This window comes from Thunnus thynnus, chromosome 11, assembly GCF_963924715.1.
Source record: "Thunnus thynnus chromosome 11, fThuThy2.1, whole genome shotgun sequence".
NCBI lineage: Eukaryota > Metazoa > Chordata > Actinopteri > Scombriformes > Scombridae > Thunnus > Thunnus thynnus.
This window is the reverse complement of record NC_089527.1, coordinates 21,673,367-21,687,402: the sequence shown is the minus strand read 5'-3', so window position 1 is coordinate 21,687,402 and position 14,036 is coordinate 21,673,367. Positions and strand designations below refer to the sequence as shown.

Sequence of the window (14,036 nt, the reverse complement as noted above, 5' to 3'; positions counted from 1 at the left end):
ATTTAAAACAATCATAGCCACCACTTGACTTTAGACTTCCTCAGATACCTTGACCTCCTATAAGTTTAAAGGCTTAAACTTAAAGTGGGGAGGGGATAACATCGATAAGGAGAAACCACATTGTACATGTGTAAGGCCACTTATAGACTGACATTAGCCCTGTGTGAAAAATAACAGCCATCTCATTCATTTTAATGGGGATAGTCCGGCAGTGAAGCAGGGGTGCCAACACGGAGGATAAAACGCAGGGTGCCTTGGCAAAAAAATAAAGATGGGTTCAACTTTTGCTGCAATGCCATCCTGCAAAGCACTGCATTGGCCAATCATGCAAGCGCACATTATTGGTAGCTTACATTTTAACGTGAACGCCGTGTTTCTACAGTTACCCTTGCAATTGTCATGGCGAAAATTGCAACTGTGATGACTTCACAGAGTTGTAAAATCTTCTCTGAGTATTATAAACCACTGAGCAGTGTTTTTGGCATCCGATTAGGCTTTAAATGCATGTATCTGTTACTCAAGCTGGATTTCCTGGTTTGTATTTCATGTCTCACTGGTTCTTTAAACAACACACCCCCACCAACGCAGCCCCCTGCGTTGTTTTAACGCAGTGCTGTTTTCACTCTGAATGCCTGCTAAGTGTTAGCGTTGAAAGGCAGCAACGCATCAACTTGGTCAGACGAAGGAACAACAGCCAAGTGTGAGTGAAGGGCTAGCCTTTAGAAGATTAGCCTCATCATGGAAATTATAGCAATTAGGCTGCTGGACGCAAAGCTACCCTGGCAGTCACACAACGACTGCTTGTGTCCTTCTAACCACAACACCCCACATCTGGCACCTTAATAGACAATATACACACAGACGGTGCTGTCTGCTGCATATGCGACGAAACACACACATGCCAACACAACCACACTTAAAGAAAGAGTGGTTTTGTCTGCTGTTAGTTTAGACAAGAGGGCATCTTTGTGATCAAATGTGCTTTGACGCCACAATGTGCTCATATGCGTTATTCATTGGGTACTTACACTTCATAGTAAACAAGATATTCTGAGGAAGGGAGTCCTTGTTTCTTGTGAGTGATCCTGTGAGGTCATATGAAATCTGATGGAAAAACAAATCATACACTTAAATACTTACACAGTACATTTAATTATGCAGTATATGCAGCATAAAATATTTATGAATATAGCAATATATAATTGTATAATGTATGTGAGACTGACTGGAGCTCATTTGGATATAGGATATGATAGCATAAAAATTATTTATATATGTAATGTGGTGGGTAGTCCATAGACCAGTTGCCAAAGCTATTTCTTCCACCCTTTAGCCATTTCCTATTAGGTTATCCATACCAATATGTTTTGACAGAATTAGGAAAATCAGTGGCTGCTGTGGCCGGTAACAATGAGTCTTCTCTTGAAAATGTGGAGAGTCAACTTGTATGTGTCCCACATGTTCAATGAATCACCAATTCAAATATATATATGGCCAAAAATGACTGTACTGAACCACAAATATGCTGAAAAGGACAGATGATGAGTTGACTTTTTCAGTTGAAATAATGTTTCCGGACTTATTAAAAGCCTGAGGGGAGATTGTATGAGTCATGTCAATCCCACTCTTCTGCAGGAAAACATAAAGCCTGAAACAGTATTTCATCACTTACTGAAGAAGGGGCATGTAGCAGACATACTGCTTTATCTTCTATATACTGTATATACATACAAATGTTTGAGTATCTTACAGCAAGAATAACATCTTATTTATTGTATGGTTGAAAAACAAATTTCTTCAGAAAAGCTGTCATGTAGTCTTCCCATTTAATGCACTTGAGTGCACAACATCTTGCCTCAAGTACAAACAACTAATCACTGTCAGTTAGCGTGTTTTTTTTGTGTGTGTATGTGTTCCCAGCAGAGAAAGTTAAGTGGGCACGGTTCCACCTAAGCAATGCAAATAACCATGAGTGCCCTTTCTAATCCAGATAATGGAAACAACTCATATGGTAGAGAAATTGCAGCTAGGTTTATGGTTGCAGATGAGCTGGCACAGAAAAAGAGTAAGTGTCAGTCATGTGGGCAAACACTAACTTTAGTAAATACAACACAGGAAAAAAAAAACTAAGATAAATAAATACTGCCTGTATTACTTTTGCAGCTGTGAGAGGAAACATAAGGAATTTGTTCCATCACCTGAAACACAACCATGTTATAGAAAATGACAAGCACATGTCTAAGAGAGACATAATGACAGAAAGCTGCACACTCAGATGCAGCAGTCATTACACAGCTGCCACTTTATATGAAGGGAACAGCAGCCAAAAATGTGTTATAGCCTATTTTTACTTACTTGCTGTTTTAGCAAACAAATGATTAAAAAGGGGAATATGTTTAACAGATGTTACTACTTAGAGTCATAATCCAGGATTTTGTGTTTATTGTTCGCTATAATGAATTAATAGAGGCCCACTGATTTCATGTTATATTGCCCAGCCCTACATACATACATACATACATATATATACAGTACATTTTGTTGCAGATCAAACACACCTGTCCGGCATAGTGGCTGACAGTGAAAGCTGGGCCTTGATCTTTGGGTGGGGGGTTTCCGTTGCCATCCTTGGTGGTGAGAGAGAGGCCGTGAGTCGGGTTGGAGTCAAGCTGAGCTGACAGTCTCTTGTATAGTGTCTGCTCTGCTGGCCGCAGGCTCTGGCTCTCCTCATCTAACACACACAGCAGTCCCTGAGGCTTCTATAGGGGGACACAAACAGTGTTCCCATGTTATTTATGTCAGTCATGTTTACAAAGCATCCTTGATAATAATAGTAATAAATTATTTCCTTGTAGCACTTTTATTGATCCCCCTAGGGTAGAGTTGTCCCTCTCACAGCAAATAGCTTGAATCATATTCCTTTGTTTTAGATTCTTTAGCATTTCAGCCTGTATTGATAGAGGAGGTAGAGACACACAGGAGACATGGGTCGAAAGAAAGAAGGGTAACATTCAAGAAAGGTCACAGGCCACAAACAAACTGGGGACACATTGCAATTACGTGGTATGCATCTTAACCCCTGGGCTACCAGGACGATCAGACATATTCTAGTTTGGGTTTTATTTTTTATACAACCAATCTTTACATCTTTTACATTACTCTTTATGAATCTAGAGTACACAACAATGTAAAGACAAGGCCAATTCCAATAAATACGATCTTGTAACATCATAAACTTAGGAGATTTTGCCAAATTAGCATTAATATAAGCTGCTGTAACTCTGTTAGAGTTAGAGTGTTCACTTATTAATGGCAATAAACTGTTTTATAAATCAATTTTATTCTTGAATGAACAAAAACAAACAAAACATTAAAAACACATCAGGCAGTTTTCATAGCTTCAGTGCTGAAAAAAAATGGTCAATGGTTAAGCCTCATTGCTGGCCCTTGCTTTACATTTTGCATTTTTGCCAAATGTCTCACTTTCCAATAAATTGAACAATTATAGATAATCAGAGACCAAACTGAATTGGACTAGTGTAAACCAGTAATTTACAGAACCTGAAAAAAGAAGTCCAGAACAGCTGGCTGGTTGCTGGGGGAGCATGGGGTCTCCAAGGTGATGCCCTCCTGCAGACACTCAGCCTGCTCCTGCTGGAACAGAACCTCAGAGACGTACTGCCGCAGCCGCTCATTGGTCATGTTCCTGCACAGCTGGAATGCACACAACACACACAACACACACTTAAGACGCACACGTCAACTTGCGAACACACACTTCATTGCACACGGTGAAGTTCCTCAGAAACACAGTGTTGAATGTTTGTTTCAAAGCAAAAAAAACAAAAAGACGCACAAATACAATCTCAAACCCAACCTGCTGTGGAACAGGAGAGTCAATGGGGCATTAATGACTATTCATACTACAAACCTGACCCTGAAATCTTGAAAACTGTCTACAGGAGACACCTCATGCATGGTGTAAACAGCGGGGCCTGTCTGGTGTATAGACAATGTTTTCCTGCTCAGACACATGAACTCTTCCTCACCCAGCAGTTAACCAATCACTCACAGCGCGGGGAGGAGTCGAACAAATATCTTTGTCTGGAGTGTTTGTGCTGAGCTCTGGAGGGGAGACTCAAGTATGACTTGTCACATTGATGTATTGAGAGGGAACGTAGAAGATGAAGTGGAACGACGTGGGACAGCGGGAGCAGGCCTGCTTAAACTTCACCTGAACCCAAAAGTGGTACGACCAAAAAAAAAAAAAAAAAAAAAAATGAAAGCAGTTGCCAGACTAAGCAAGACAAGATGAAAGCAATCTGATAAAAAACACAATCTTGTAGATTTGGTGATAATGCCAGTAGCTCAAAAATAAGAATAAAGTGAAAACATTTATGTTAATACAAAAACAGCCCTTTAATAGGAAACCCTGCAGCCCTGAGCTTCAGGGTAATGTTCTCTACAATATGTATCTGTATGTTCATTTGCTGGATGTGTGAAAATCATAACAGAGTTTTTCCTCTTTGGGCGCTGTCATGTGATCCTCTCAGAACAGTGTCATGACCCACATTTGGCTCACAGCCCGCTGATTGAGAAGTGCTGATCTAGAGGTGTGCTGTTCTGTGGTGCGAGCGACTACAGTCCTGTTTTTCTTTCATCAGTGTTTGTCTATTCTTTGTCTTCAAGCTAGTCTACTCTATTAAAGGCTTAGTCCCAGCAGGTGGTTGATTGAGTTAGCTCATTAGCAAAGTGCTGAGCAGGTACAACACACCCCCGACAAACACAGCTCTAATTAACAAGCACTAATGACCCTGATCACGCTGCGCATGTGGAGCGTGTCTTGTGTGTGTACAAACATGTCAGAGTGTGAGGGTTTGTTTGTCACTGATGTGAAAATGTACCGTAGAGATCATCATGTTTGTTTATCCAGAACTTGCTCCTCCTCTTGTCTCGTTTGTGGGTGGCAGGTAACGTGTGTGGCTCATATCAATAGGCAGCCGGCAGCAACAATGGAGAATATGTCTGAGAGAAAGAGGCCTGTACTGCCTCTGTCTACCAGAGATAGTTTCACTTTTGTTTTCATTTTCTTACCAAACACCCCCCCTCCTCCCTTCTCTGGCACTTGCTCTTGGACTCTCCGTGACCTCAAGAGGAAAGGTCACGCAATCCACTATTTCCACTTGGATTAGAGAACACCCACAGTAAGCATATGGCCACTGACATCTTAGTGCCACATACACACGAACACCGAAGTCGCACACGGGCACAATAGCAGACATACGCACACAGTAGCAGGAATAAGCACTTAGTCTCTTGAGCACTGTGAATTACACCCTAAGACACACACACACACACACACACACACATACACAGAGTGATATACAGACTTGTCTCACTGATCCCTGCTGGTCTTACAATGGAGTAGTCTATTAACAGTGCATGCTTGATGGGCACGTGGCAGATTTATAGCCCATAACAGGTGAGCTACATAGAGCTGCACATATTGTACTCTGTACACTATGCAATGCAATCACACACACGGACACGCTGACTTAATGAAAACTACCACCAATACATCCACATACACACACACACACGTGTGCAAAATCACATGCAGTAACACATACAGTTGCACATTCACACTGACAAAAAAAAAAAAAAAAGGGAACCAAGATTCTGAGAAAAAACTGATTCTTGGTTTTTAATAAAGTCATAATGTTTCTCCTCACTAAATAAGCTACATTGGTGCACAGTGTAGTGATGAATAGCTGCTGTATGATGCTGTGGAAGAGTAAAAACTACATCCATCAGTCTCATCTTTGACAAAGGCAAGTGTTGGATGCAGAATTTAATAACCTCTCCAAGAAAAAGGAACTATTGGTCTTTAGCCGGACTGCTGAATAATAAACATAACTGGCAGCTAACTGATCTTGATCCAAGTTACTGTCTGACCAAAACACTGAAAGAAACTGCCACTGCTGCTGACAGTTTTATGCAACAATGAGAACAATGCAGCCTTGAGAATGTTAACGTTACAAAAATAGAAACAGTTGGGAGCAGCTTCACTTGATCGAGATCTGATTTTGAATTGAGAATCAATGATGAATTACTGTAATTACAACTGTAATGTATTGTAATGTCATATTGTAAAAAAATAACATTCCCACCTACACGGACACACATACGCACACTGGTCGAGGCAAAGAAGCTGTCATTGTGTCAGCCGTCAGTTCATTTGAGGATAACTGAAAGTCACGCCACAGTCAGCCACAAACCTCACCTCATTCATTACGACTACAGACTGAAATATTTGGGCTAAAGTAGATAACCGTCTCACATATTTTACCAATCTGATTAAGTTCTGTTTAAAACTACAACACCACACAGTATTCAGAGAGATTTCTATAGCTCAGGACGGCCTTGTAAACCAGTGATGTTAATCAGGGAATATTATAACTGCAATTGGCTTAAATAGGAGACATTTGTTTGAAAGGGTGTTTACGAGAAAAGAGAGAGGAGAACAACATTGATGTGTATTTTTTTTTTAGAGAGACTAAAATTGAACAAGTTAGCACTGCCCACCTGCTCAAATCCATTCCTCTGAAATTCTTCAAACCCAAAGACGTCCAAGATTGCTATTTCTAAGGCAGGGTCACTGGAAGAAAGTTACAGATGGAAAACATATTTATTATTACACCACTTTTACTTCAGAATAACATGAGAACTTGTTTGCTTGCTTGCGTCACTCTGACAAGAATTATCATGTTTGTGTGGTGTGTGTGTGAGTGCAATAACACATCTGAAGGATTTGTGCCATGAGTACTGTGGTTGACAAGTTTATTACATTCTGTGGTTGGTGTGTAAACAAGGCAAAGCAAAAACACATTCCAGACGATGGAGTTTGGGTTATCTGACTGAGCGTGATAAGACGTCACAGCATAAACACCAAGGATCCCATGGCCTCCACCTGTATGTGTGTGTGTGTGTGTGTGAATATGTGTATAAACCTTGGCTGTATCTTCCATCTCAACCCTGCTGTTCAGTATTTTCTACTTCAGTGTTCGGTGTACATACCTATTTGTTCATGTCATGCAATTTGAAATATTACAAACCTCTGCTCTAAACGATGTTGTGTCATGTTACAACATCAGTGTTGTTGCTTCAGAGGCCCAGAATGAGCTACTGCTCATGTGTGATGACAGATAAACAGCATTGAAAGAAACTTTCCTGGAGGTTTACACTGAAAACACCCTTAGGCATACCTATGCATAAATGTACACAGAAGCACACACACACATACACAGACAAACACACACACACACACACAAAGAGCTATACCCAAGGCTGTCGTCTTGTCCCTGTAAGTAGTCATTTATACTGTTGACCAGATAGCTGAAGAGGCGTCCATAGATGGCCTTGGCCAGTTGGTCTCTGTACTGCTCTGACATCTCCACAGTGTGGCGCCGAGTGATCATGTCACCTGACACAAAAGGGACAACACCAAGTTATGACACTTTACAATTTAGTTCATAGTTCTGTGTGATTACATTATCATTTAATCTTAACTGCAGGCTCCAGATCCCATCTCCTCAGTCAGGTATATTTACATTAGACAGCAGCGTTGATGTTTTTCCTCTACTTGTCTTTCCGGTAAAGATCAATCAGTTGCTAGGCATTGTGATAGAGTACATCTGCTTATGTGTGGGGAAAGAAAGCAAGAGGCAAGTGATGACGAAGGCTGGTGAGAAGATACCTTTGAAGTATTGAATATTGGAGGTGAGGGCGGTGCTTAAGTCACTGGCACTCACTTGCAACATTCCAGCCACTGTGGAGAGGAACACAGACAGAGAAAAAGGAATGACAGGATGAAAACATCACAATAACACCATTAAATATTAACTGTGATGATGTGAGCGTCAGAAAGGTAGTGCTGATAATAACCCAGAACCCTATCTGCTCTTCCCTGCCTGACGATGATATCACGCTGCCATTACAACAAGTTGAGCTCTGCTAAAGCTCAGCTCCACGGAATTGATCAGTGGAGCTGGCAGCAATTAGTCATCAGTGGATTTCTGAGCAGAGCCCATAAACAAGCGCAGAAACAGGTGACAGCAACCCAGAATCCCTTTGCTGACATCACTAGCCATGACATCACATCTCTGTGACAACGACTGGCTCTTTCTTTTTCAGGCGCTGATGTCATTTGTTTACCAGCTCACAAAGGTCAGGGGTCATGGAAGCACATGAGCTGGTTGCATAATGAGAGAGCAAGACAGAGAGAAAAAAGAAAACACTGACCCTAATGAGGGGAAATAGAAGTGTGTGTATAAGAGTGATCTACCCTCACCATGGTTACCTTTTGGCAGAAATACGGCTAGCTAAACAGGTGACTGTCTGGCCTTTAGCTAATGCTGGCAAGCTGCCAAGCAGACAGAACGGGGACAGAGGAGGAGGAGCAGTGACGACGATGTAAACAAGATGACTGGTGTGATGCACCCCACCTCCCTGCTCCTCCCCACGTCCATACAGGGTGGAAATGTGACCCCCGTCATGTGACAGGGTTACTGACCTCTCTCCAGCAGCTGCAGGTCAGAAGGGAAGGCTGTATCGGCATCTGTCAACGCAGTAAAACGCAGATCCCCAATATGGAGCACAGCAGATAGGAGCATAAACACTGAGTCAACTTCCTGGCAGAGAGAGACAGTGGAAAAGAGAGAAACAGGGGTGAGAGAGACTAAAATATCAGCAACTAGTAGGTGGAAATGAACAAAATAACGAAGTTATTATAATAACTAAGTTCAGGAACAAGACCATGCCTTGCTCCTTCTCACCAATTCACAACACCTGTGTCTCGTTAACCCAAATCACCTGTGCCTCCCGGCCACATACCTGCGCGCATATATAAGCACGCCTAGCCTCCACCTCTCCTGTTCGTCTCAGTTCTCTCAAACCCCACCCCCCCAAAACCCCATTCTCCTCTCTCCTCTCAGGGGGCGACACGGTGGCTCAGTGGTTAGCACTGTAGCCTCACAGCAAGAAGGTCCTTGGTTACAAACTCAAGCCGTCCCGGGACCTTTCTGTGGTGAGTTTGCATGTTCTCCCCGTGTTCGCGTGGGTTTCCACCGGGCACTCCGGTTTCCTCCCTCCATAAAGACATGCACGCCAGGGCCTATACTTCCATCCCAGTAATTCTATTCTCCTCTGTCATCATAGGAACCACCGGGGGATGATGAAGTAAAAGTTGCTCATCGAGATGTGCCCCCACCCTGAGTCTCCATCCCCGGGTTCCTAGACGCTCCAGCCTAAACTCAACTCCAACCGGTCACTATCCATCCAATTCGACTCCTTCATGACGGCGACCCACATCCGGCATCCATCACCTCCCCTCGACCCTAACATCCATCACCCCTCATCTTACTCCTTCCTGAATCATCTTGCTGATCAAATAAACTATTTAAATTACACACAAATGGCGTGGTCTAAGTTAGTGAAGTGATGCAATCAAAAGCACATATTTCAATTTTTGTCAGTGCAAATACCAACTTCCTTTAAGCAAAATACTGAATCAAACAACTTGGATTCTGAATCCAACCACTTTCAAAAGGATACAACAGATGATATTCTTATTTTTCTTAATGTCAACAAATGTCATGAAAAGGCTCCTGAATTGATCCCACTAACAAGTATTGTATGTGTAGCCAAAGCCTGGTATAGCTTATTCCTCCATAGAGCTAACCCTAAACTATTAAAACACACAAATGAGCCTCCTTGTTACACTGGTAACATGTTCCCTCATTACCATGACCACTGGAATTTATTTAGAATCAATCCCACATACGTCCTGGTGCTGAAAATGTGTACTACTGTACAGCCGAAAATAGTCCCCAAAAACTACATTACCCAAATGTTTCAAGAGACTGCTTGGCCTTTTTTTAAAAAAAAAAAACTATATTTATGACCAATTTTTAAAGCTGTACGTCTACTGTTGGAACAAATGGGCTTGGGGCTGAGTGCTACAGACAGGGTAGGTTGCTTGGAAAGTATGGAGAGAGTTACACATCGCTGGTTTTGTATTTTCATGGAATTTCTTAACAATAGGAGAAATAGAGAATAACCAGTCTTTAATGCATTGAAAAACAAGCATGAATGTCATTTAGAAAACTCATCGCTTTTTTACAATTCATGACGCGCCAACCCTCCGCCCTCCATTCACACACTTCTCTTCCTCCATCTCGCTCTACCCTCCTCTCTGCCCTTGAGTAGAGGACGCTTAATGGAATACCCCATTACCCACTGCTCTGAATCTGAGAGGGGGGATGTTTGAGTTTGAGGGTGTGTGTGTGTGTGTGTGTGTGTGTGTGTGTGTGTGTGTGTGTGTGTTTGTGTGTATATATATCTGTGTGCGCTCTCTCAAGGCAGGATATTGGAACTGATATCTGTGAGATAAACACAAGCATTAGTCTCTGTCTGACACTCTATATACAGAGAGACCCTCCCTCCCCCGACCACCACCACCCCGCTTAGGGAGGAGAAGAAAGGAGGCGAGGGAGAGAAAAGGAGCGATAGGGAGCGTTAATGACAATTGACCTTTGGGTCTGGACTGGGAATCATCCCCTGTTGAGAGCTTAGACAGAGACCAATGGGTGGTCTATCACTTCTACTCCTACTCCCCCACTTCTCCTTCCGTCTCCTGATCTTTCTCTCTTATCCAATGGACACTAGTGCCCTCTGATACTACTGCCATCTATCACTCTATGCCTCTGTTACCTTATTCCTTCCCTGCGTGTATTGACTACTCCTGGATTAAAAGGTTAGATGATGGTCACACACTGCTGACAGATGCTGACTAGGAATCTAAGAATAGAACCTGATAATGAGCAGGGAATACAGCTGGTGGAGTACAGGACGGACTGTACCATGGCACACTGCGTGCACACCGCATGTATCAATGTCTCACTTTTGCATTTGGTAACACTGGAATTTATGTAGATAATTATGACTCATTGACAATTTACAGTCCAGATCCAAAGAAATTCACATATGCAGGTTGAATATGTCAGATCAATGATGTCTGTCTCATTTCAAATGCTTCTTACGCCTTAACTGAAAGGACACAGCCATTGTGTGTGCAGTCTTCAGGATCCCATAATCCATTATTCAATTATATTAAATTATTCAAAATACTGGTCAATTGTGTAATGGAGCCTGAGCAATTCTTGTCAACTTGTGAAGTTGGGAAATTACTTGCGACAATGTCATTAGGTCATCAGGTATAACTAGAACATCATTCTGGTCATAAAATTTGAAATATCTGACTTTGCAAATTGACAAAAAGACCACACATTCATCATTAGTTTTGCTCTCCATGAGGTGAAGATTCAGCCTGTAGCCTTTTGGTCCTTTGAAGGACCCCTCAGTTGAGACACAGTTACAGACTCAGCTTGTGCCAGCAAAAATCTGGGGTAAAAATCTCATCAATGGCCTCACAAGTTAATATATTTGAGGTACTGTGACGTCAACACTTTAAATGATCACTGCTGTCAATAGCCTTCAAATAAACGGGGTGAACAGAAACTGTATGCCGTGGCAATTAATACCTGCTTGTTGAAGCCCAGAGCTCGCAAGGCTTGCTTAACAGCTGTGAGGCGTTCCCTGCTCTGGGTAGAGGCTGTAGCTACTGGAGGGTTCTCCCCTGGAAGTCCTCCATTAAGATACCTGGAGTGAGGACAGAAACATGGGGCGACATGGATCAATATGTCAGACAATCACAAACCAAACAGGACTAGGGGAAGCCTCCTTCTATGATTAGTGTACAATGACAGGTGGATCAACTGCAAACATGTACCCAAGTGCTCAGCAGGAATTTATGTGCATATAATTGGACGAGAGAGACCCAGAAAGTTGTGTTTGGGAGAGAAGAGAAAGGGTAAACAGGATTTTATGCACAGCCAGCAAAGCCACACAAAGACACAGTGAGTTAGCGCAATGCCACAGACGCTAGTGTGCTTCTCAATATTTAAAACAGCACCATTCAGGTTAGTTTTTATCCCACCGGTGGTGTACAGTGGAATCTTGACAGTCAGAACAGTGTCTTGCAGTTACCCTGTCATTCTACAAGTAAGAAAATGTGCATGGGTAGGGATGTGCAATGCAAGCACAAGTGCAAAAATGCACAGACACACGCACATACAGGATTATGCATACTCAGATGCAGTAAATTTGAAACTCTTCTCATGCTGATTTCCTATGGTGGCAAAAATGGGTGTTGCTCTGAAGGACACACTTACATAAGCCAAACTTCTCGACACTATTGGCCGACTGTACTTAGTCTTCTTGATACAACATTAAGTATACACAAACTCTCTGAGTTAGGAGAAAAGGAACTTTTTAAATTGTTGTGCCAGAGACCAAATGGAACTCTGAGAATTCAAGGACCACATTATCGTCAGGGTATTGTCAACTGTAAATTGTGAGCTCACTTAATGTGAGCAAAGCTTTTTTTATGTGAGCAAGGTAAGGTCTCTACAATTGATTTATAAAATGTCAAACCATTTAAACTCAACAGCTTTTGTGCTGCAGATCACCAAGTATTCACCCACTGTCTACTTTAACCAGAGATTTTCTGAACTGTTAATATGCAGCTGATATCCACATACCTATGAGCCAAGACATTGTTGAGGTAAAGTGCAATCTTCTCCTCAGGTGACAGGCCTTCAGCCATCAGATAGAAGATGCTGAAGCTGTGTTGGTGAGGAGGCAGGTGGACCAGACGAGACTTCTCCAGCATGTAGGTGTACACACGGGCTAAGACATGAAGTGTGATGCATATTTTAAAAACAGGAGCAGGAGTGTGTAAATAAGAAATTAGCAGTGCTGATTACAATTTCCGGTACTCAACAGTCAATCTGTGGCTACTGTTTGATGGCCAGTGCTCACTGATCTGATTAACTGGGTTAAAATAAGGTGAGCAGGGCTGTTAAAATGGAGTGCAAATACAAACACCTTAGCAGTACTACTCATGGGCTTTTACTGCCCCCTGCTGGTGTTTCACTGCTGTACACCTGACTGCAGAAAAAAAAACATCATTATAGTACAGTGCCTACATATATATAATGAAACTTGTTGTGATTTATGTCTATGCGCTAATATAATATGTTATCTAGACTGTGAAAACAATGATAATGTGATAAATAAATAAATAAGAATAAATATGTGTGGGATTAAAAGATCCAAATAAAGAAGATAGACATTTAGAAGAATTAAGTAGAATATTTTGACAATTAAACGTTTTTCAACCTACTCCTGTCTTTCACATGGAATACAAACTATACTGTATGAAAATGAACAAGAAAAAAAAAAACAGTTCACACCCAGTGCAACATTGACAGAAATGTAGCTTACCTCTGAGCAGTGTCCTCCTCTTGTCACAGTACTGGATGGTCAATAGCTTGATAAAGCGGCTTGAGTTGTTGTTCCTCAGGGTCTTTGCATGGCCGAACGCCTCCAGAATACAGTTAACCTGCATATTTTATTAAACCAAATGAAATGTTACCAGTGATATAAAATATTTTTCAGATTCAGAGAGTTCTGCTCTTATTCCACTTCCTACCACTAGATGTCAACATGCACCCATTATCTGGGTACTAAGTATATTTGTGTTCCAGTATGATCAGAGAGCTGACCCAGATATCGACTATATAACGATGACTTCATCAGAACACAGCACTCCCAAGCAATGCACTGCTTTGTTAACCAAGTGGGGGACTGAGTGCAGAGTGGGTGAATCATGCGTTGAGCACCACGAACATCCACAGCAACAGAGAATATGACAGGAAACGGTAATAGTGCTGACCTAAATGATGGATTTTTCTTTTTCTACTTACAATATGAGGACGATAAAAAAAAGACCTTGTTTAAATGCTTAATAAAAATGTGCAAGTATGTGTTTCTCTACAAAATTTCAGGACACCATCTAGTCAATCAAAATGTTTTCATGATTGTAGCATCCTGATTTACTGGAAAATGTGCCATGG

At 41.8% G+C, this 14,036-nt stretch overlaps 1 protein-coding gene across 5 annotated transcripts in view; it reads right to left on the bottom strand.

Annotated features, from left to right (window-relative positions):
* myo16 (myosin XVI) overlaps positions 1-14,036 on the bottom strand; it is a 108,580-nt gene that overhangs the window by 33,212 nt on the left and 61,332 nt on the right. For all 5 annotated transcript variants that reach the window (XR_010930636.1, XM_067603777.1, XM_067603778.1 and 2 more), the window contains exons 15-24: positions 13,405-13,522; positions 12,660-12,807; positions 11,601-11,718; positions 8,573-8,690; positions 7,757-7,828; positions 7,342-7,483; positions 6,586-6,658; positions 3,562-3,714; positions 2,559-2,759; positions 1,029-1,104 (exon numbers count right to left, since the gene is read on the bottom strand). Coding sequence is in view for 4 of the 5 variants with exons in the window: in XM_067603777.1 (XP_067459878.1) it covers positions 1,029-1,104; positions 2,559-2,759; positions 3,562-3,714; positions 6,586-6,658; positions 7,342-7,483; positions 7,757-7,828; positions 8,573-8,690; positions 11,601-11,718; positions 12,660-12,807; positions 13,405-13,522 (1,219 nt within the window). In the remaining variant the exon portion in view is untranslated. The remainder of the gene's footprint in view (positions 1-1,028; positions 1,105-2,558; positions 2,760-3,561; positions 3,715-6,585; positions 6,659-7,341; positions 7,484-7,756; positions 7,829-8,572; positions 8,691-11,600; positions 11,719-12,659; positions 12,808-13,404; positions 13,523-14,036) is intronic.